This window comes from Melanerpes formicivorus, unplaced genomic scaffold (genome assembly GCF_026170545.1).
Source record: "Melanerpes formicivorus ecotype bairdi unplaced genomic scaffold, bMelFor1.0.p_v2 SCAF_33, whole genome shotgun sequence".
Classification (NCBI taxonomy): Eukaryota; Metazoa; Chordata; class Aves; order Piciformes; family Picidae; genus Melanerpes; species Melanerpes formicivorus.
Window position 1 is genome coordinate 2,968,241 of NW_027142385.1, and position 23,295 is coordinate 2,991,535.

Sequence of the window (23,295 nt, forward strand, 5' to 3'; positions counted from 1 at the left end):
CAGTAGCCCTGGGGCCACAGGCAGGAAACCTCAACCCCTGCAAGGTGTACTGCACAGGGAAGCCAGGATTTGGGAAACCAACATCATAGGATCCTAGAATATCCTATTGAAAGGGACCTCAAGGATCATCTGGTCCAACGTTTCTTGGGAAAAGCATGGTTGGCCTGGGACTCCAGGAAGTGATTTGGACTTCTCCAGGAGATGGATTGATCTTCAGCTGAGGATGAGGCAGGTAGCACCCATGGAGCTCCCCCCTGCACACTGCTGGATGCACCCTCCTTCTGTCTCTCCCCTTAAGATAACCTCCACTCCACTCCACTCATACACCTTTTTCAGTCAGTATTTGAGGGTCTGGTGTGCCTGCGCAACAAGAATCTCTTGCTCCCCTCACTCCTCCTGGGGAAGGGCGAGCAGCACATGATCTGCTTCTAAAAGCCCCCAGGAAAATCTGCTGCTTACAGCTCAGAGAGGCTGAGGCTCCAAAGGCACTGGTGATGTGCTGGTTTCATTTAGAGTGCAGGAGACTGCAACGTTTGGGGGAAGGCAGCACTTCTGGTAGAAATTAACATCATTTAGTGTCTCTGCTGTTCATTTGCTTGCCAAAGGAAGAGGAAACACTCAAAGGCACACCAAAACACAGAACTCAGCCCAAGTGGCTACACAATTAAATAGTTCCAGAATATGAAGCTCCAGGCATATTATACGGACTGATTGCAAGAAGAAAAAAGGAAGATGATGTTTCCTTGCTCTCCAGACCATTATCTGGAACTGCAGCAGGCAGATGCAGAATTCAAAGGGATGCTGTTAAGCAGCTCAGTTCTGTTTGACTTTTAAAGAGCTTTTCACAAGACCTAACATTAATCCAAATGTTGTCACAGTGTTTAAAAGAAGAGCAAACAAAAAGCAGTTTGTTTTTATTTGCTTCTGACCGCTACCAGACAGCTAGTCCTGCAAGGGGGCAGGGAACAGGCAGAGCCAAGCAGGGAAAACCAACTAATTTGGGGCAGAATCTAATATTCAGGCCCAAAAATGCATCTTCTGGGGACGTGCCCTGTGAGTAGGACTTTGCAGAGCCAAGCACTGGAGCTGTACAACCTTCACCCTCACAATGTTCTTCCTGGAGTCCAGGGTGCTCTGTTTTATTCTCTCCTACCCCTCCATCAAGCCTTTATCTTTCTCCTTCTTCCTCCTGGCTTGCATCTTCTATCCAGCCTACCACTCAATTCCTTTAAAGGAGGTTTATTTCCCCAACAACTCTGCTAGAGCTCAATGCAGCATTTTGGGACGGTATCCCCTGATTTTACACATTAGCTTAAAACTAACAGGAAATAAAGCTTTGCTCTTGGTTGGGTTTTTTTTTTAAGGAAAAACAAACCAAAAAAAAGACAGTTTTGGAAAGTTTGGGTTTAATGCCTCTCAAGCAGGCCTTTTCTCAACATGTTACACATGGCACAGAGCCAAGTTCTGCATGTGCAAGAATTAAATCACTCAGCAAATATAAAGCTTTGCCTGTGGTCATTGCTTCCATAGAATAGAGCCCCCTTACAACACTCCTTTTCATAGCTCCAGTCCAGTAAAGGCTGTCAGACACTTTTTAAAGCAAAGGTCAATGATATAAATGCATTGAAACCACAAAAAGAAGAAAATAGAGAGAGAGAGAGGGAGAGAAAAAGTCCTGTTAACAGACTGATTGTGCCCCTAAAAATCCAGAAACTTGAAAGAAAAGAGCCACAGTTTAATACTTGCACAGCGAGAACTCAACTGGATTTTGAGCATCAGCCAGGAATTTCTTTTTCTGGGGGATGTGGGGGGAAGAAGGGGGAAGGGAACAGGGAAACATTTTGATGCAGCAACATCAATTACTCAGCTCCATTTCAGATGATTATTAACTCCACTGAAGCCAGGCAGTTTTTAAGCTCTCACAAAAGAATCAATGGGAGGATGTGTTGGGACAAAACCAGACTTTGAGTAACAAGAAGTCTCCTGCCAGCCTTGGTTTCTGCTAGACTTTTATGAAAACACTTACTTTAAAGCCTGTGTAGGTAGTGTGTATCACCATCACATCATCCATCAACTTTATATACATTTCCTGATAATTAAAAACATCAGCAGCAAGAGATCCTGGCAGAAGGAGCAGGCAGCGATTAGCCAACCAGTGGGGCTAGGGACAGACCACGTGCGAGTGTGAGGCTCAGACCGAGTGAGCCAACCCTCCAGGGGTGAGGGCTGCATGCCAAGTCTGGGACCCCCCAAGGCAGGAGCATGTGCATCTAATCACCTTCAGCCCCTGGGCTTCATGTTATGCCTTAGGAGCTGCTGTCTGAGTACCCACAGGGCGATAGCCTGGGGCTGGATGACACTTGCTGGCAGGATTCAGCTGCCCAGGGGAGCAGCACACCAGCAGACACTGAGGAGGGGGCTGTGAATAAAAGCTAAATACTAAATATGTCTGCAAAAGCCAGTCTGAATTCACTCCCACCCCCCCACAATCCCCTTCCATTGCACCCATAGGAACCACCAAGGAAGCTGGAAATGCCATTACTGAAGTGATTTGTGCCGCTGGTGGCAACAAGCCATTCCCCATGGTGAGATCTTACACAGGACTGCAGCTTGACTGCTATAGACCTAAGGGGATACAACAGAGACCTCCTGTTCTGTGTACTGCTTGGGCTGCTGTTGAAGAGGAGTGTTGTAGACAGTTTTAACCCTGCTTGAAAAGTGTCCTAGGAGCAGAGCATGGAGAAGAGGTAACACTTCCTAAATCCTATCTCATGCCTGGCCTGAATGGGACTGGTTTGTGTTGGAAGGGACATTAAAGATCATCTGGTTCCAACTTCCCTGCCCTGGGCAGGGACACCTTTTTCTGAACAAGGATGCTCAAAGCCTTGTCCAGCCTGGTGCTGAACTCTTCCAAGGATGGGGCAGCCACAAGTTTGAAGCAGCAGAGCATCCTGCAGCTATTTTTTCTGCCAGGTCTGATGGCTGAGGAAGGACACACTAGTGGGACAGGCTCTGTCTGACAGCTTGGGCAGTGCCCCAGCCCTGCATGGCTCAGCACAGGGCACTACAGGAACCTGAGGCCTCATCACAGGGGAAAAATAAAACCAAAGCATTAAAATCTCTCTGATCTGAGACAGATCTCAACGTGCCATTGCATCTGCAGCAGGTCTCACTCCTCCTCCACAGACACATCCTTAAGATAGCAGGGACATGACAGACACAAGATGGATGGGAAGACAGAAGACCATCGCCTTAAAGGCTGTGGGGAGACATGCTGTGCTGGTTTAATGGTGTAACAGAAAACCCTCAGCAAGCTCCAGTGGTTTATTTTCTTCTTTTATTTTCTTTCTTTTTTTTTTTTCCCAAGGAGGAGGGAAGGGAGAAATGCATTTTGAATGTTTTCCCAGCTGCCAGAAAAACCTGGATGCCCAGCTGCCACTGACAGCCAGGGGCTGCCTGACCGTGTCAGAGCCAGCCAAAAAGGGTCCTGCACCAAGCTTCTGTGCCTTTAGCTTTAAAACATATGGGACTGGTAAGATTTTGAGGCTGTCAAAGGAAGAGGGAGCTCCCATGGGTCTCAAACCAGGGTATGAAAATGGATGAGCCACACAACACCCCTCATGGCTTAGAAGAGGAGCTTTGCCACATATATTTACCACTTTCACCTTGAAGCACAGAACATACATAGACACCCCTTGCACCACAGCATCTCCCAGGACCATCCCCAGAATCACAGAATGTTAGGGGTTGCAGTGGACCTCTAAAGATCATCTAGTCCAAACTCCCTGCCAATGCAGGATCACCAAGGGCAGACCACACAGGAACATACCCAGACAGGTTTTGAATGTCTCCAGAGAAGGAAACTCCACAGCATCTCAGGTCAGCCTGCTCCAGGGCTCCGTCACCCTCACAGTAAAGAAGTTTCTCCTCATGTTGAGGCTGAACTTCCTGTGTTCTGTCTCTACCACTGTTCCTTGTCCTGTCACTGGGTACCACCTACAAGAGACTGGCATCTTCACCTTGACACACACCCTTCAGATATTTATAGACATTGATAAGATCTCCTCTCAGCCTTTTCCAGACTGGTGAGGGTCTGTGCTGCCCTGAGAAAAAGGAAAGCAAGGGCTCCAGCCAGCCCTTCCCTGACCCAGCAGCATCTCCAGCTTTGCCTGCCCATCCCCTCCCAGCCGCTGCTGTGTAATCCCCTGATTACAGCCGTGCCCATCACTCATCCCAGCAGGGCCCGGGGAGGTGTTCCTGCAACAGCCACAATTAACAGCACTGACAACACTCAGGATGAATGGGGAGAAAGCCTCGCTGAACCGTGAGCATCTGTAAAACAATCCTCATGAAAAGGCTTTGTCACACTTTGATGGAGTAAGACAAAAGGATGATGCAGAAGACGAGGAGGATTCAGAAGCGATGTCGCTAAGAGCAGTGCATTTCTCCAGCGAGCCCAGCTCCTTTCGTGCCGATTCCTGTGATGTCTGACAGCAGGCAGGGGACAAATCTCTCTTAACATTTTCTGGGCAATGGAGAAAAGTTAACATTTGAAAGCCAAAGGGCTCCAGAACACCTTGTTGGAAAACCAAAGCTGTTAACGCTCACCCCGAGCAAACCGAGAAGCCTTGTAGCCCGCGTGCCGATTTTCCTGCAGGGTAATCAATTTGATCCCCAGCAGGCAGGGAAGCAGAGAGCAGGCAAGAGCCCCAAGGCGCACGTGGTTGGGTTTCACCCTCTGGCTGCCTCGCCTCAAACCAAAGCCAGCAGCAGCCCCAACGCCTCGGAGGCAGGCTGAGTGCGAGCGCGGCCCCGCTCAGAGCCGCCTTTGTGGAGGGCAGAAGAAGCAGAGCTTTATGGCGCTAACATTGGGCCATTGTGCGCCGCATTCCTCGCTTTGTGCCGGGGGCCGGCATCTGTTTAGATGGCAGCCCTCGGCCGAGAGGGGACACCTCGCGGCTCTGAAAGGCCATTCTGTAAATGTCAAAGGGCCACCTTGTCTGGCCAGTGCCGCCTCCGTGGCCCCGGCTCCCCCGCCGAGGATGCCCCACGCTGTTGGGAAAGTCAGGGAACTCCAGCCCGATGCTGTGCTGTCTCCTCTGCCTGCCCTCCCGGCACCACCCACCAGGACCTTGGTGTTGGGGAGGAAGGGATGGGCAGACCACCATGGCCCTCAAGAGTGAGGTTGGATGGGGTCCTCTGTAGTTTGGCAGCAAAAGGCTAACCACAAATTCTCAACCCCAAACAGCGGATCCCACTTCCCAGAGCAGCCCCTGCAGATCACAGCCACATGGGGATGGGATAGACAACCTTAATGCAGAGGAGGATACATCAGCAGGGAAGGCAGAGACATGGGGCTGGTCCCAACTAGATGCAATAGTTTTGCCCAACATAGTCCTTCCATCCCCCAGATCTCTACTGATGCCTCCTTTCAGGCAGCAGAAAAACGCACGGGGCACGAGCAGTGCCTGAAGTCAGGCTGGGCACCTCCTCCCCCACACCAGAATTCAGCCACAAGAGCTTAAAAAGTTGAGAGCCAATATTTTTTTTGAGGGCAGTCAGTGTTTACCAGAGCAGCAAGTCTGCAACAGACAGCACAGGAAGGGCAAAGCCTGGTAGAAAATGAACAAAATAGCAGGATTCTGAGAAGCCACAATTACTCTAGGGGAGATGATAACAATCTACCTTCTCCTGCCGACTGGCCCAGTCACTTATCTCCCATCCCTGTCTGCAACCCAATATAAATGGGCACAGGTACAATGTTTACCTGCTTGTGGGGGCAGAGAGGAGGAGAGCTGATGGGATGTGAAGGGTCTAAGAGTCCATAATAGGAGAGAGATTTAGGCAATCAAAAGCACACAGGAAAAAAAATATGCTCTAACAGGGTATTCTTCTGCTTTTATGACGTCCACATGCAACGATTTCCGCTACAAAAAATCATCTGTTCTCTGCAGTGATGCTGACAAAGCATTGCTGGGTGATAATGAGCCACTGCCTGTGCCCAGCCAATCTAGAAAAGGGAGAGCAGTCTTCTTACAATTTAGGGGGAAAGAAAAGGACAAAAAGGAGAAAAGAGAGTGTTTGGGGTTTGTCCTTTTAAAAACATTAATCCCCGAGGAGCTGGGCTTCCAAGGTCTTACCTCCAAAAGGGAGCAGTGCCCAATGTGGTTTACATCAGTTCCACATACAGTGGAATGGAAATACAGCTCCCAGGCAAAGAGGAGACATTTCAGAAGCGTGGTGACAGTCTACAGACAGAAAAGGAAGGTTTTTCTCTATGCAACGTGAGAGCTCCACCACCTGCCCCCAGATCATGTCCTGTAGTTGGGATGGGCAGAAGCCCTGGGAGCATGAGGTCTCTCTCATCTCAAACCATAGCCATGAGCACCTTTCCTGCACAGGCTGGTAAAAGCTCCACAAAACCTTCAAATTTCCATGGATCTGCACTTTCTGACTTAGAGGAACATCCCCAAGTTCTGCCCTATGTAACCACAAGATGTTTAAGGTGGGCCTAGCTGTGGCCCATCTGTGTGCTTGCAAGGCCATCAAGACCAATGTTCCTTATTGCTTCCCCCACTCCATGATCTCTGCATCTGTTCACATCTCACCACCTCTACAAATGCAATGTGCAGCTCTCCCTGCCCAGCTCCTCAGATTCACTTAACACCCCCCCAGCCCTTATTCAAGGACCTTAACAAAGAACATTGTCCAGTGCTGCTGACCTTACTCTCACCAGCAATGCTCTTGCAAATCCATATGAGTTTGGGTCACAAGATCAGCCCCTCCAAAGAGAAGCCCTACAAAGGATGCATACAGGGGATGATGATTGCCCAGCTGACAGCATTCCCCTTTTCAGCCTCCCAGCATCCCTGCTCCAGGGCACAGCCACATCTATAAATGCTCTCAGGGACACTCTGCCTTAATTTGAACACAAAGCATGAGACCCCCTTGAGGGAGCAAAACATCTCTGAATTAACACTTTGGTATTTATGAGCAGGCTTTATCTTGCTTTGCTCCCCTTTTCTAAAATGGAAATGAGTGACAGGAGCTGTCTGCAGCATGACTTACAGCGAGCCTGCAGCACAAACCATGCATGAACCAGGATCCCACACTGCAGAGCTGTCCCCAGCCAGCAGTAAGGGCAGGCTGCTTGGCTACAAAGAGAGCAGAGGGCTGCAAGTGTGGGCAGTGGGTTCCAGGACCAGACATGAACCAAAGCTAACATCACCTCCAACCTCCACATTGAAGCTTCTGCTTCCCATCATCCTTCTGCATAGAGGGAAACTGAGGGATGGGCAGAGGGAGCAACTTCAGTTGATTCACAGACCCCAACTCATGTCTGCTTTCATTAGGGACACTGACAGCATATTCACAGACCCCAACTCATGTCTGCTTTCATTAGGGACACTGACAGCATACTCACAGACCCCAACTCATGTCTGCTTTCATTAGGGACACTGACAGCATATTCTGTGTGTTTAGAGCTTTTTAAGGCACCTGGAAAAACCTAACCCAGATTAGATGGTGAGGCCAGGCCTTCTTAAACTTCTCGGGGATCCTTAAACACTCAACAGCAGCCACAGCTCTCCTCCTACTCACCAGTGCAGGTAATGATGCAACAGAAGCTGAAGGGTGCATCATTTTATCTTCCCTGGAACTGGAGCAAGCTGGTTTAAAACACAAAACCTCCCAGGGGAAAATAGAATTGAGGACTGAAGCCTTCTGCCAGGCAGTAGTGTCTGACAGCACCTGCTCTGCTCACAGCCCTCCTCCTCCATTCACATCCCTAACTGAGGGGTGCAAGAGCATCCACACAAGGAAAGCTGCTTGTGAGCTAAGTGTTCAAGGTCGGGTTGGATGTGGCTTTGAGCAGCCTGGTCGAGTGGAATGTGTCCTTGCTCACGATAGAGGGGTTGGAACTGGAAGGTCTTTAAGGCTGCTTGCAATCCAAACCAGCTTGATTCTAAACATGCTCTCCCTGCAGCTGCAGGGCCACCCTTCAGAAAAAAGCCACAATACCCTACATGCTGGGCTAGGAACATCTGGAATGAATGCCTGGCAAGAGGTAAATCAGGGCAACACCACCTCTCCCTCCCTGCACTGGGGTACAGAAAATCCCCATGCTAGCACACAGCAAAGAAACCATCAGAGCCCTACACCTCTGGTCCCACTGGGCTACCCCTGGCCAAATTTTACTTGTGTTTGCAGCCCAGTGTGAGGCTGGACAGTGCTGCTAGCAAGGTAGAAAGAAAGAATAAAAGAAATGCAGAGTCATCTGAAATCTGCTCACCACTGTGTACCACCCACTGCCTCTTTCAGGCTGGGCTCTGCCTGCATGCAGCTCTGCTCTGTTAAATAACCCAGCCAGAGGGCTAGTCTGCATAGGGACACCATTTCCACCTGCATTTAATTGTGTTGGTGCAGGGTTGCTGCTTTGCAGCAGGAAAGTTTCCCTCAATCCAGCCTCCTTTCTTCTCACCCTGTGCTTTGCAGGTCCTGGGCTTGCCCCCGAGGGCTGCTGTGCCACTGCCATGAGTCAGCTGAGGACATCAATGGCATTTTAGGCAAAGCCACACGGCAGGACATGGAGGGCAGGAGTGTGCCAGGTGCTGCAGAAACACTGCCAGGAGCTCCAGTGCTCCCATCACTGCTCCAGCTGGTGGGGATGGAGACCACTGTCCCCCTCAGCCCACCTTTGCTGCCTCTGGCTTGGCTCCTTGCCCAGCCAAAGGGAATAGGAGATGGGAGGTCAGGACTCTGCTTACATAAAGAAAAAAGGAAAATAAATGCCCTGGGGTGCAAGCCTAGGGGATGTGGGCTGGCCAGCCTGGGCATGCTGACCTTCTCCAGCAGCATCACCTTTGCCTGTTCCATCAGAGAAGGACATTCCTGCTCCCTCACAGGAGAGAGATGGGAGAACACAGCTTTCAACTCAAGGTGCCTAAAAGATGGTGAGAGATGCAGCTGGTGGGAGGCAGCTCCCAGCTGGGGCCATGTCACCACAGGCTGGTGTCACCACCAGACACCCTGCCAGGCACAGGCACCATCCCTGAGGCTCTGCAGGAGCACAGCCCTTCCTGCTCAGCCCATACACCCACATGAGTCACTGCCATTCTCCACTGCTCTTTGACCTTGACCATGGTCCCTGAAACTTTAGAGTCTTTCTCCACCCTTCCTCTATGGACTATGAACACTTCCAGGCCACAGCTATCTTTAGCAAGCCTCTACACAGCACCCAAGCCAGTGCAGTGTGGGTTTGATCTGCGGTTTCTAGGCGTCACCGCAACAGGGACAGCGTACTCCCCTCCTGACATCTGCCAGCCCTCTCCACACAGCCCAGGACAGCATCCAGCCCCACACAGAGCTCCAGCTCCCACAACACACAGCTTTTCATCTAACAAAAAGCAAAAGAGCATGGAAATCTGCAGCCATCCCAGAGGAGGGATCTGTGCAGATCTCCCCAGAGAATCAAAATTAAACCACCACCAGAAGAGACCTTTGATTAGCGGCCACGGAGTCCATTCACAGCGACAGCGTGTCAGGTCAATGTTCACTCCCAAAATCAACTGTCTGCCTGGGGAAAGGGATTTTTAGTTATTTATTTATTTGTTTGATGGTCTGCATTTGAGGCCTAGTTAATAAACAGCACACTTGGGTGTGCCATCTGGCCAGCCAGGGAGCAGGGCGAGGAATAACACTAATCACCGGCATAGGGTGGTGCTTTTAAAGGCTGCGTTACAAAAGCCTGGGTGAGCTGATTGCAAAGCTATCAGGCACAGTTTGTGTGCCCCAAGAGCTGAGCCTTCAGGCAGTCTGCCTCTCCAATCAGCCACTATCAAAAAGGCTCAGAGTCCAAAATTCTGCTGCTGTTTCACTCGGAGAGTGATGGGAACAGAAGCCACTTCTGCCTTCAGCCAGCACACCAGCGTTAGCACTGCCAGTTGGAGTTGGGCTGGTGCTCTAAAACCACCCAACAAACCCCAGCAATGAATAACCCAGCTGACAGTATTTTTAATGTCAACAGAAGGTGGTTGCTGGTGTTACCCAACGCTTGGGTGCCTCATCCCAAGCAGGGATTGCCCAAAGGGGTGTGCACAGCTCACCCAGGGACGCGGCGGCAGGTAGGCATCAAACCCACAGCTCCGGACCCAACGCTTCCAGAACAAAAGCCAAACAGCTCCTTCCTGGCTTCAGACACACATCTCCTTGCTGTGCAGAAGAGACTGTGCCACCCATTGGGACAGCCCCCCAGCCCAGGGACAGACCCCATGCTCCTGCCCCAAAGCATTTTGTATCCCAGTTTGCCTTCCTGTACACATCTCCTGCAGAAGGGTGCCCATCTCCCAGCCATACTGGTGCCCCCAGCCCTACAACACAGACAACTGACCTAATTTTCCTCTTTTTAACACCCAGAGGTCATCTCTGTCTGCAGCAAACCCCTCTGAGCAGAGAAGAGAGAAACAGAGCCATCTCTGTTAATGCCACTCCTCCTCCCCAAGACTTCCTCCAGATTTTGCCCTGTGCTGTCTCTTCTAAATGCCCAAGGATCTGCATCTGCTATGTCCCTAAAAGCTGTAAAGTGGCTCTGAAAAGAAGCTAGAGAGGCTCTCTGCCATTTATGGATCCTTACACATTGGGGTTGGGGTGTGATGGCTCTCTACTTGCATGAACTCCACCTTATCCTTCTTCACAACTCGCAGCACCTCACCTGAAGTTCCCAAGGGTGTTTCTTGGCTCACTCCACACAGCAAGACATGGGGAGATGCCACCCACATCTGTGCTTTGCCCACTGCCAGGTGACTCAGAATCAGGGTAAGAACACTCCCTCCCAGTCAACCCAGTTGCTCCAGTAGCACCTCCCTCCCCTCCCAGCCCTCAAAGACAAGGTTTGTCCCATCTGCTTTTCTGCCCTATTTGCCCTTCCAGTAGAGCCGACCAACTTCAGCCTTTCCAGTCTGTGGCAAACCCTGATGCTTCAGGATACATCTTCCCATCCCTAAAACAACCACTAAACCAAAAAACAATCAAGTGAAAAACTCCACACTCTCCACCCCCAAGAATCACCTTTTTTAGTAAGAAGGGCACTCTAGGCAACTGCAGCAGTACTTTCAAGTCCTGATTTTACAGAGCTTATGCAAGCAGACAAATGCAGCATTGAAACTAAAAGGACATCAGCAGAGGGGCTGGGTGCTTGGAGAAAAGAATAAATGTATAAACCAATTACAAACAGCATGTCCCTGCAGAACATTTTGATTCTGACTCAGCCCCAGCCCTGGTGGCAGAGGGCAGGTGTTCAACACACACTGAGCCTGGACCAAACCCTGAAAGACAACACAGCTGATGCCAGCACAAGGCCATCAGTGGAGTAGAAGCCCTTTGCACCTGCACACAGGTACTGCATCCCATTCAGGGCCCTGGAGAAGGATCAGGGGCTCTAGGAACAGGAACATCTCTGCTGTTGACTTTCTGGTGTTAGCCCAAGAAAGGAGCCCAGGAAGGCTAGAAGTCATGCCAAGATGGTTGGTTTCTTGGGGGTCCTCCTCCAAGTAGAGATTTTGCAACGTGCTGCCCTGAGCCAAGGGTCAGGCTGCTGCTTGGACTCTTTGCAGGAACACAGAAACACCCTCAACTCAGCCACAAATCTCTAATGACTGACAGATCTCTGGTTGTTAAAGAAGAATGATTGCGTGCGGGCTTTTCAAAGGCAAGATGTGAGGGCAGGCAGGGTGAACTGAAGAGGAACACATTCATTATCCAAGAGCTGAAAGGACCAGCTAGGGTGACTTGCTTAACACAGCAGAGGAGAGGAGGCAGCAAGGTTAAACAGCAGGCTAGGCAAGGACAGAGCACAAAGCTCCACTTGCCTCTGGTGTAACAAATATCCTCTTGGAAAACAAACTTCTCCAAAGCTCCTCCGCTCCCCTCCTGAGCTGAGGCGTGAAGGCAGCCCCATCAACAGGGACTGCTGGACACAGAAGACATCAGAGGAGAGGCTCTGCTGCCATACAACTCAGAAATGCAAGTTCAGTCCCTTGTGGGCTGCTGGGGCTTTTGCCACAGCTAAGGATATTTGTATAATCCAGATCTTGAAAGAGAGGAAAACCACAGTTCATGAATGTGCATAGGGCCAGCTTCCTTCCTGCCTTCGCTCTCCTTGTGGATTTTTTCCTTACGTTTCTTTTCAATACTGGCACCAGCTGACAAGATCCATTCTTGCCTGATCAGCATCCCAAGTGCCAAACCTCCCCCAGGCCCCATGCTGTGCACACAGTCCCCAGGAAGGGCTCAGTGAGGCACCAGTTTACTTACTCATCACACTGGGCAGCGGTGGAGCCAGTGGGGCTGCAGCTGCAGGGATGGCACCGCTGGCTCTCTGCCTCCGGGTAGAAGCCCTGGGCACAGCTCTGGCACCGCAGCCCTGTGTAGCCTTCGAGGCAGGGGCACTGCCCTGTTGTGCTATTGCATTCAGTGGTGCTGATGCTCCCCACGGCGCTGCAGTTGCACAGGTCTCCTGCAAAGGGAAAGAGAAGCTGAAACTGGTGGGCTCTGGAGTACAGCACAGAGCAGGACCCTGACCTGTTAGCTTGGCTACCCTCCCTTGGCCTACCCCAGCGTGAGAACTTCATGGAACTGTTTTCATTGGAAAAAACCTTTCAGATCAAGTCCAACTGCTACCCCAGCATTGCCAAGTCCACTACTAGTCCGTGGCCCTCAGCACCACATCTACACCACCCCTGTAAGGATGAGATTTGCTTCCCAATGTTGACATGATTAAAACCTGTCAACAGCGCCTTGGGGTTTGAACCCCCACAGTCCATGTTTCAAATCTCTCTCAAAGAGCTACAAGATTATCACTGAATTATAGAATGGTTTGGGCTGGAAGGGGCCTTTAAAGGTTACCCAGTTCAAACCCCCTGCAGTCAGCAGGGGCATCTGCAACTACAGCAGGTTGCTCAGAGACCCATCACAATCTGACCTGGAATGGTTCCAGGTGTGGCATCTCCCACCTCTCTGGGCAACCTGGGTCTCATCACCCTCAGTAGAAAAAATTTCTTCCTTCTCTCTAGTCTCAATCTCCCTTCTGTAGTTTAAAACCATCACTCCTTGTCCTGTCACAACAGGTCCTGATAAACATCTTTCTCATACCTGCTCTTTAAGCACTGAAAGGCCACCACAAGTTCTCCCTAGAGTCTCCTCTGCTCCAGGCTGAAAAAACCCAACTCTCTCAGCCTGGCCTCACACCAGAGGGCTTCCAGCCTTCCCAACATTGTTGTGGCCTCCTCTGGCCCTGCTCCAACAGGTCCATGTCTCTCCTCTGCTGAGGACTCCAGAGCTGGCCCCCCAGCACTGCAGGTGGGATATCAGCAGAGCACAGCAGAGGGGCAGAACCCCCTCCTTCCACTTGCTGCCCATGCTGCTGGGGATGCAGCACAGGAGACTGCTGGCCATACCTACTGAAACACTCCTGTAGCTGTGCATCACACTGTCTGTATACACACAGGGACACACTCTTGGCTGGGTGTGACTCCAGGAGCTGGCAAGCACTGAGTGCTGCAATGTTAGGATAAAATCAGCAACAGGCAGCAAAATCACCAGTTCTAAGACCTTCCATTGCACATCAGTGGAATACCTTTGATTTACCAATGGGCTGCTCTCTACAACACAGGACATACACAACACATGATGAACTGGAATCAGCATCTCCCACTGAACCTTCAGCTGGGAGCTGGGGGAGTGGAGGAGCTCCAGGTGTTTGACTCCCCTCTGCAGCATGGAATTACAGAACTGTTGAGGATGGAAGAGACCTTTGAGATCATCAAGTCCAACTGCTTGCCTCGAGCATGCAATACCACCCCTACTGCTAAGCTACCACTAAACCATATCCCTCAGGTCTTTTAAATACCTCCAGGGATGATGACTCCACCACCTCCCTGGGCAGCCTGTTCCAATGCCCAATAAACCCTTCTGTGAAGAAGTTTTTCCTAACAACCAGCCCAAGCTGCCCTGAAAATCTGCCCTTGGCAGTACTAAAGGCATGAAAACAGCTTTAAAAAGCAGGGTGGTGGAGCTGAGGACAACACAAAGACCTCCTGGCTGCTGGCCTTCACCACCCAAACCACGGCAGGCCACCTTCGGTGCCATGGTGGGAGAAGATCACTCTGGGGACCTTCATGCCAGTTTAGGGGACACTCCATATTTGCAGGCATTATGGAAAGCATCCACAGAGCAGCCACTTTTTAAATGAGAGAAGCAAATCTTCTGACCAGGTGATGAATTCCCAGTTCCCCCCTGCCCATTATTCCTCCCAATCCCATCTCTCCAGCGACTTTGGTGCTTATTTCTCATAAGCACCAAACACACAACCTCTCCCCAGCAGTTTATCCCTGCCAAGAGCTTTATCTCCGCTCCTTCATTGCAAAATATTTAGTGCCTTAATAATTTAAGGGCTTTTTTTTTCCCCTGCCAAGAGTGAATTATAAACAAGGATTATTTGTAGAAACAGTGCAGAAAGCATCAGGGGCTTTGCACAACCGCTGGGATTTGTTATTCTCTGGGCAAAGGCAGTGCTGAGGGAAATGTGTGGAGAAGGGAAAGGCCAGATCCCCATCCCAAGGAAACTGAGCATTCAAATCATGCCAGGAAGAGCCAGCACAAGTGTCAGCATGAGGATTTCAGATTATTGAAGATTTTTATATATATTATATTTATACTGAACATTTATATCACAGTATCACAGTATAACTAAGGTTGGAAGAGACCTCGAGGATCATCGAGTCCAACCTATAAACACGGACCCCATATTGCACACTTGTGCCCCACACCTATGGAAAGGGCCTCAGCAGGTGCCTGGCTCAAGCCACACTTAAAGCCAACCATACTGAGGATCTCAGAGTGCCTTTTTCTACAACTACTTGAAGGGAAGTTGTAGCCAGGTGGGGGTTGGTCTCTTCTCCCAGGCAACCAGCACCAGAACAAGAGGACACAGTCTCAAGCTGCACCAGGGGAGGTTTAGGCTGGAGGTTAGGAAGAAATTCTACACAGAGAGAGTGATTGCCCACTGGAATGTGCTGCCCAGGGAGGTGGTGGAGTCACCATCATTGGGGGTGTTTAGGAGGAGACTTGATGGGGTGCTTGGTGCCATGGTTTAGTTGATTAGATGGTGTTGGATGATGGGTTGGACCCGATGCTCTTGAAGGTCTCTTCCAACCTGGTTTATTCTATTCTATTCTATTTTGAGACACAAGCAATATGCTCTCCTGCCTCACAGCAGTATTTTTATATATGTATTTTTTGTGTGTATATATATAAGTAAATATAACTAAACATATATAAATATGTATATAAATACAAAGGTTCCCCCATGTCCATCCTTCAGCCCTCACTCTGGGCACATTTGCTGGTGGGCCACAGATTATGAAGCCGTTTGCCAAGCACATTCAGTGAACATAAAACCACGATTACAGGTTGACTTGTCAAGGAAAGCTACGAGCCAAGTGAGAGGAAGGATGCTTTCTCCCCCCAAAAGAATAGAATAAACCAGGTTGGAAGAGACCTTCAAGATCATCATGTCCAACCTATCATCCAACACCACCTAATCAACTAACCCATGCAACCAAGCACCCTGTCAAGTCTCCTCCTGAACACCTCCAGTGATGGCAACTCCACCACCTCTCTGGGCAGCACATTCCAATGGGCAATCACTCTCTCTGTGTAAAACTTCCTCCTGACCTCCAGCCTGAACCTCTTGTTTTGGTGCTGGCTGCCTGGGAGAAGAGACCAACCTCTGCCTGTTTACAACCCCCCTTCAGGTAGTTGTAGACAGCAATAAGGTCACCCCTGAGTCTCCTCTTCTCCAGGCTAAGGACCATGCAGAACCTGCAGGACCTCTCTAGTCAAGAGCCAGCCAGCAGCACTGAGCTGTTGAATATCCCCCAGTGCTGGTACTTTTCATCTGCTTTCTTCCAACACAGAGAAATAGGAGTCATTTAGTTCTGTTACTCTGTCAATGCATGCACAGTGTCCCCACAGAGGGAATTTTGTACCCATACACCTATGAAATTGCATCTAAATTTTCTTCAATCTAAACTAGCAAATAGGACAAACACCTCAAGACCTGCAATTATCTACTCCAGCAGCCACTTCATGTAATGAACCCAATTCCCATCTCAATTATCCAGCAGAATCTGACTGATTTGGGCACTTGGGCTTCTCCCAGCCAGTGGGAGTTGCAAGAACTTGTTGAGCAAAAAGCACTTTGGAGTTTGTCAAACAGGCATCAGAACCAATTTACCCTTCAAAGCTCGTTATGTGCAGTGCAATTAGACCTGCTAGACTTGATTATGCAAACAAGCATTGTATCACTTCTAATGGTGATGTGAGGGGTTGAGAGGGCAAGGTCCAGCATGGTATCCATGAGCTGCTCTATGTGGAGACCACCTGCACGCTGCAGGCACAGCACAACCAGAGCTATCATCAGCTGCATGCCAAGTCCAGCCCAAAGCTCCAGCAGCACCAGCTGGAAATTGATGGGTGCCACAAATCACTCCATATGCTTCCATCCTGCTGGTGTGTATGGGATGGGAGAGTTCTTCCATGCCAGTGAGGACCATCCATCAGCACTGTCCTGCTCCTGCCCTCTCCAGCCAGCAAACTGCCACTGATGAACCCAACCAGAAGTCAGCAGAGCCCAAAAGGACACTTGGGCACAGCTGCTACCTGAGCACATTACCATAAAAACTAACAGCCTCATACAATGCTTTGGGTTGGAAAGGACCTACAAGACCACCCAGTTCCAACCCCCCTGCCATGGGCAGGGACACCTTCCACTACACCAGGTTGCTCACATCTGGTGGCCTCATCCATCACAAGAGCCTGAAAAGCCCTTAGTGAGGCAGGAATGTATTGCAGTAGCTTTATCCACTTGGTTTCGTGGCCATGCTTGCTCCAGGGGAGAAAGGAGGGCTGTCCCCAAGCACACTACACTGACAGGAACAAGAAGTGGTGTTGACAGCTCATTACCTTCCCCCAAAAAAATCAACCATGGCAAAGAAAAAAAAGGCAAATAAATAGAAGCCAGAGAAGAGGAGCTGCACACATTAGCAAGAGCCTCACATTCCTTTTGCCCTTTATCAGAGGACTTCAACCATCCATCAGCAGAGTCCCAGCCATAGCCAAGCCATGGTGCAACTCCCTGGGAACTTCATCACTACCTACAGGAGCCCAACATGTGCCGGGCAGCAGCAGGAGGCCAAGGCAGGGTCTGGTCAGGCTCTGCTGCCTTATCTGAGGGATGCAAACAAGAACAGCCTTGCTGGACAAAGCAGCTGACTTTGGGTTGATCTTGGCAGTGGCAGCAGCTACCAAACTGGGTTTTCCTTCCAGCAGCAGGGCTGTTTGTGCACTCAGATACTTCTGGAACGCCGTAGGCTTTCCAAAACCACACACACAGCAACTTCCCAGTGACTTGTAGTTTTTTTCTTGCAGGTCTTTGCCCATCAAAATTGCACCAGGTCAGGTCACAACCTGGAGGCAGCTCGGCCTCAGCAGCCAAACTCTACAGCAGCACAGACACCACCAGCTCTGCTGCATAGGCTGGGTCCCAGGAGAGCATGAAATGCTGCAATAATCCAAAATGACACCGGCAAAAAGCAGCTTTTTGTTCACAGGCTGGTGAAGTGCTGGCTTCAGCTGCCTCAGGAGGGATGGGGGAGGCTGATTCTGCTGCTGTTGGGTGCAGAGCCGAGCCTGTCTACAGCTGGAGCTGCAAAGTCACCCCCAAGCATAGGATGAAGCACAATGGGGCACATTCAGATGACATCTCCCAAAACAGTCATTGTCTTGCAGGCCCTGCCTCCACCAAACCACCCCAGAGAATTTTGGGGAGGGATGGTGTTCCACTTCAGGGAAGCAGCATCAGACAGAGTCTCCCCTACCCACCCCCAAGCTACCCTTACTTGGCTCACACTTCCGCCTGGCTGGTGCAGCCCAAAAATGCCCTAAAGCCCCTTTGGTTGGGCAGCCGAGGAGAACCAGACAGCAGCATTCAAATCCATTGCCTAGCACAGCACTGAGGTTTGACATGATGATGTACCAGACTATGAAAACCCCAGGCTTAATTTCAAAGACACTTTGTTGTCCCGATGGCAGCCGGGTTCAAGGAGGCGAGAACGGTCCCCAGCCAGAGAGGGAAAGCGATAACGAACATCCACCGTAGGCTCTGCAAGCACAGCAAAGATGATGAGCACCACAGAAAAAGATCAGGAAATTTATCCTGGCTCCTGGCCAGAGCCTGGCTTTTTGGAGCCTTTATTCAGTTTTCTCAAGCAAATGTTTTGCTTTTGAAGGTAACCTTCAAAACCACCTTCCAGAGAGCTTATGAAAACATAACCGAACGAACACGGATGGACGAGCCCCAGAGCTGGGCTGCCCAGGAGGTATTGTGTTGAGGTTGGACAACACTATCAGCACAGAAGCCAAGGGCAAAGGCCTCTCTGGGTTGGGGCACTGGTCCAGGCTCTAACTCCCAGCTCTCCTCAACTTGCTATGATCACTCTACAGTGTTTCTCTCCCTCATTTGCAAGGTGTTCAGCTGCCAGTACCTCAAAGCCGCTGCCTTTGTTCAGAGAAGGATTGGAAGGAGGAAGGGAAGCATCAGTGTTTCCAGAATGGGGCTTTGTGCAACCTGGTGTAGTGGAAGGTGTCCCTGTCTGTGGCAGAGGGGTCAGAACTAGATGATCCTTGAGGTCCTTTCCGAACCCTGACAATTCTGGGATTCTGTGTGACCTTAAAGGAGCCTATGAGGAGAGGCTGAGGGAGCTGGGATTATTTAGCCTGGAGAAGAGGAGGCTCAGAGGAGACCTTATTGCTGTCTACAACTACCTGAAGGGAGGTTGTGGCCAGGTGGGAGTTGGTCTCTTCTCCCAAGCAATCAGCACCAGAACAAGAGGACACAGTCTCAGCTGCGCCAGGGGAGGTTTAGGCTGGATGTTAGGAAGAAGTTCTTCACAGAAAGAGAGATTGGCCATTGGAATGTGCTGCCCAGGGAGATGGTGGAGTCACCATCACAGGAGGAGTTTAGGAAGAGACTGGATGGAGTGCTTGATGCCATGGTTTAGTTGATTAGATAGTGTTGGATGATAGGTTGGACTCGATGATCTCAAAGGTCTTTTCCAACCTGGTTAATTCTATTCTGCTCTAAAGATCATCTTTTACAACCCCTCTGCCACGGGCAGGGACATCTTCCACTACACCAGGTTGCACAAAGCCCCATTCCGGAAACACTGATGTTTCCCTTCCTTCTCCATGAGGCACCATACAACAGCTCAAAGCACTGGGCTCTCAGTGCTACAAAACCACCACCACCTTTGCTCAGGAAGGCTTTAATTAACAAGCAGCCTGATGACCTTTTAAGATCCCAGAATATAAACACTATAAAAGCACAGATCACTGCCACGTGTTGCTCCTTCAAGCAAAACCAAACACAAAACAACCCAACAAACACCACTCCCTTCATGAGCAGCATTTTAACCTTTACCTTTTATTGCTTAGAGGCAGAGAGATAAAAGAAAAGGTTTCCAGTCTGCTTCAGCAAGGGACGTGCTGCTGTAGAGGCCACAGAAGGAATATCCAATTTCAGTTAGCTGCAACCCTGATTCGTTATTGTACAGAAGTTGTAGGTCACTAATAAACTGGAGAAGAGTTGTTTTGATTGTTTTCATGGTACAGGCCATGGCTGTAAGCAGCACCAGCACCACTGAGAACATGCCAGCTTTGCAGGACCCCAGGGCATAAAGGGCTCTGAGAGCCCTCAGTGTGGCCACCTGAGCTCAGGACCAGCCTGCCCAGCCCCCAGCATGGATGTCATCCTCCAAATCCCATCCCAGTGCAAAGCCCAATCTTGTGTACCCCAGTGAGGTCTCAGGCTGAGCCAAGCTGGCTAGCATGACACCACATCCCTACAACTCCCATCCCCTCCTAGCACTTAGGTTGGGCTCCTTCTGGTGTAAAAAAAATTGCTTCTCAAGTGACATTTCCACATCCTCTCAGGCCTGCAGCGTTTTAAGCCTTTGCTGTCTTCTAAGTGTGATTCCTCCTCCCATCCCAGCCACTTAATGAATGAATAATTTAAAAAAGGGTGAAATATTTACAAACCATAACAGAAAACCACTATGAAACACACAAAGATGTCTGTATGAAACCATGTTTGCTGGGGACAGCCTGAAATGGTGCAGATCCTGAAGCGAGTCACCTGCTCGCTGGGAGCCAGGATGGAAAAATCCAAGGGGCACAACTGTTGTAGAAGAACATGCAGCTGAAAGAGCAAGACCTGAAATCCTAGGGATGCTATTTGTGTCCTGCCTCAAACACACCTGCAGGGAGACAGCCATTTTCTGTGTGCTAGCACTGTCCCAGCAGCACCAGAAGCCACTGGTGTAGCCCCAGTGTGGTTTCTGCACCACCATGCTGCAGGGATGAAGCCAACAGCTGCATGGGAGCCATGCAAACACCCAGCTCAGCAAGAACCTCACCTCCCAAATACCTCAATCTGGATTTAAAACAGCCACAACAATGCCAGGCTCAGAGCATCCCCTGCCATTTGTCAGTAGAGGCAGAGCCAGACGTCCTCACCTCCTCCCTCCATCTGCTCCCTAATTCCTCCCCCCCGTGCAGGTGGCTTCAGGTGAGCAGCCCAAAGCCCAGCCAGTCTGAGCCTGCAGGCACTCACTTCCTGATTGCCAAATGCTTGCAGTTACTCTGAGTTTATACCAACGCAACCTCACTTCACACCAGCCTGACCTCCCAGATATCAAACCAGCACCAACTCAATCTTCCATTCACATTGCATACAACAGCATCCCATTCCATCCCTGGAAAGGCTCTGATTTGGTGTTAACATAGCAGTTCCCTCCCTCCCCCACCCCCCACCCCCCACACTTCATTCCCAAATTCAAGCCCTACCTTCTCTCCCCACTCATTTCCCCTTTTCAATCCCTCTCCAGGCACCATTCCTGACAGCACAGGAATAAAGGGATCAGGCAGCAAGTTTAAAAACCTATCCAAGACTATTTCCTTTCCCCTTGTAATTAAAGTTGTGGAACTCATTCTCAAGGGATGTTCTGGGAGCCAGAAATACCTATGGCTTCAAAGGAGGACTGGATAAGCTCATGGAGGACAGGTCTGCTGGTAGCTATTAAACACAAGGATCTGGAGGAAACATCTGATGGGAAAGCCCCTGAAACACTTGCTGCAAACAGTCAGGATTATACCCTGTTCTCTTGGCATCTTCTTGTGGCCAGTCTTGGATGGGTGAAGCTTTGCTCTGACCCAGCCTGGCTGTTTTGATTTTCTCCTCATTTCCACTGCTCAGGAATGGTTGCAGCTCCATCCTCCCCCCAAACACACAAATCCCCCTTAAAGAGTTAGACACAGCTACTTCCAGTGGGACTCTTTTCTTACTGCAGCCTGAGGCACAGCTGTGCAGGACCACTGCTTTCCCCTCACCTCTCTACAGGCTCTTTCCCTGAACCCTGAGAAGATATTTTATCCTCTTGGAACAATCCACCACTCTGCCAGACCTCCCCCAGCAACAGGACAACAGTCAGGACAGTGCTGTCCCAGCAGAGGATACAGGAAAACAAGAGCATCTGTGAGCCTCCCCACCAGCTACCACTTGTTAAAAGATAAGGTCCTGTTCTACCCACCCTTTGTAAAACTATTCACTGAGCTCCAGCCCATTCTCTCCACATTTCTGATGCCACCAGCTCAGTGTGGTCAAGTCTTGCCCTGGGCTGCCTTTTGCATTCAAGTCCTTCACTCCTCACTTGGGTGGCTGCGTGCAACCAAGTTGATGTTGTGAATGTAGGAGCTGCTACCCCAGTGAAAGGACAGGTTTTGCCTCCAACCATTTGCAGGCAGCCTTTGCCCTAAGGCTTGCAGCAGATCTGAAAGGGCACAGGCTGGCTGAGTTCTCCTGCAGGGAGCTGAGGAACATCTGCCATGAGCTCCTGCATAAACAGCATCAGGGATGATGCACTGTGACTTCTTGAGGGGAGGTGTGCTGCCAAATCCTAGGATTCACTTACGTCCAGACCACACTCAGCACAAACTAATAGTCAACTCCTGCATTACAAAGGTGCATTAAAGTGGCTCATACCTGTAATTTACTCCCCTTTGAGGTCACAATGCAAAGCCAGTGCAGTAGAAAGAGCATCTCTGCCTACCCAAGAAAAAAAAACTTACATACATATAGAAATGTCTTCTGTAACTTTGCAACCACTTCCTTACTGAGTGCCTCAGGTTCAGGGCATTTACAGCCTCCACCAAGCTCAGGGTGCTGCAGAGCTGGGCGTGCTGCTGCTGAAAAGCATCACTGACGTTAATGCTGTTAAGAGCTTTACACGAGTCACTTGGCTTGTTCCATAAAAGGATTGTATGGGTCAACAGGGGGGGAAAGACAAGGATTTCTCAATGCTTATCCATCACTTGTAATATCGTTAAAAGATTAAACATATTTGTTAAGGAGAATTAGATTAAATCTCTCTTATCGCTTGGAAAGGAGTACAAAGCCAAGGTCCCAACTCTGAGGGTTTCCAGCAGCCACACAAGCACTTCTCACTGGCATGAAGCAGGCAGACTTGCTGTTTGAGCCAAACTCTGGCACGGACCAGCCCAGCCCCTGGCACCCTTCTGCCTTTTCTTCGTGTCTTCAAAGGGATGCAGCATCCCTCCCCAGTGTAGTTCACAGCCCTCCTGCCCCACCAGCCTTCAGCAAACCCACAGTCCCTCTCCTTCAGCTAACCACAGCCAGGACTCTCAGCCTGAAACAAATACAAAGGCTGCTTGCTCCTGGGAGTAGTTATTTTTATTCCTTCCCTGCACCTGCAATCAAGCACTCTGATTCAGAGGAGCTCCTGCAAGCTCCTCTGTGCACTGCATGCACCGAGCAATTTTGTTGCTTTCCCTTCCTTTTTGATGCTAAACAAGTTAGCAACCGAGCAGCAGCTTTGAACGGCTCATTCCCCACTAAAAGGGCATCAAACAAGTCAGACTCGGAGGTGTAAAGCTGCCCTGGGAGACGAAAAGGCTCAAACCCTGTAAACAAGTGAAAATAAACCAAAAAATAGAAGTAATAAAAAAATGAATTCTCAACCACCTCACATTCCTGCTGCACTGGGAGGTCCCCAGCTGGTGGCACCGCCAGGCCTGACAGTGGAGTGAAACACCCAAGCTGCTCCCATCGATGAAGAATAGAATAGAATAGAATAGAATAGAATAGAATAGAATAGAATAGAATAG

The 23,295-nt window shown here is 50.0% G+C and overlaps 1 protein-coding gene across 1 annotated transcript in view; it reads right to left on the reverse strand.

The window, feature by feature from the left end:
• MEGF9 (multiple EGF like domains 9) overlaps nt 1–23,295 on the reverse strand; it is a 60,797-nt gene that overhangs the window by 16,849 nt on the left and 20,653 nt on the right. The window contains exon 2 of the mRNA XM_068155644.1: nt 12,310–12,511. Within this exon, the coding sequence (XP_068011745.1) occupies nt 12,310–12,511 (202 nt within the window). The remainder of the gene's footprint in view (nt 1–12,309; nt 12,512–23,295) is intronic.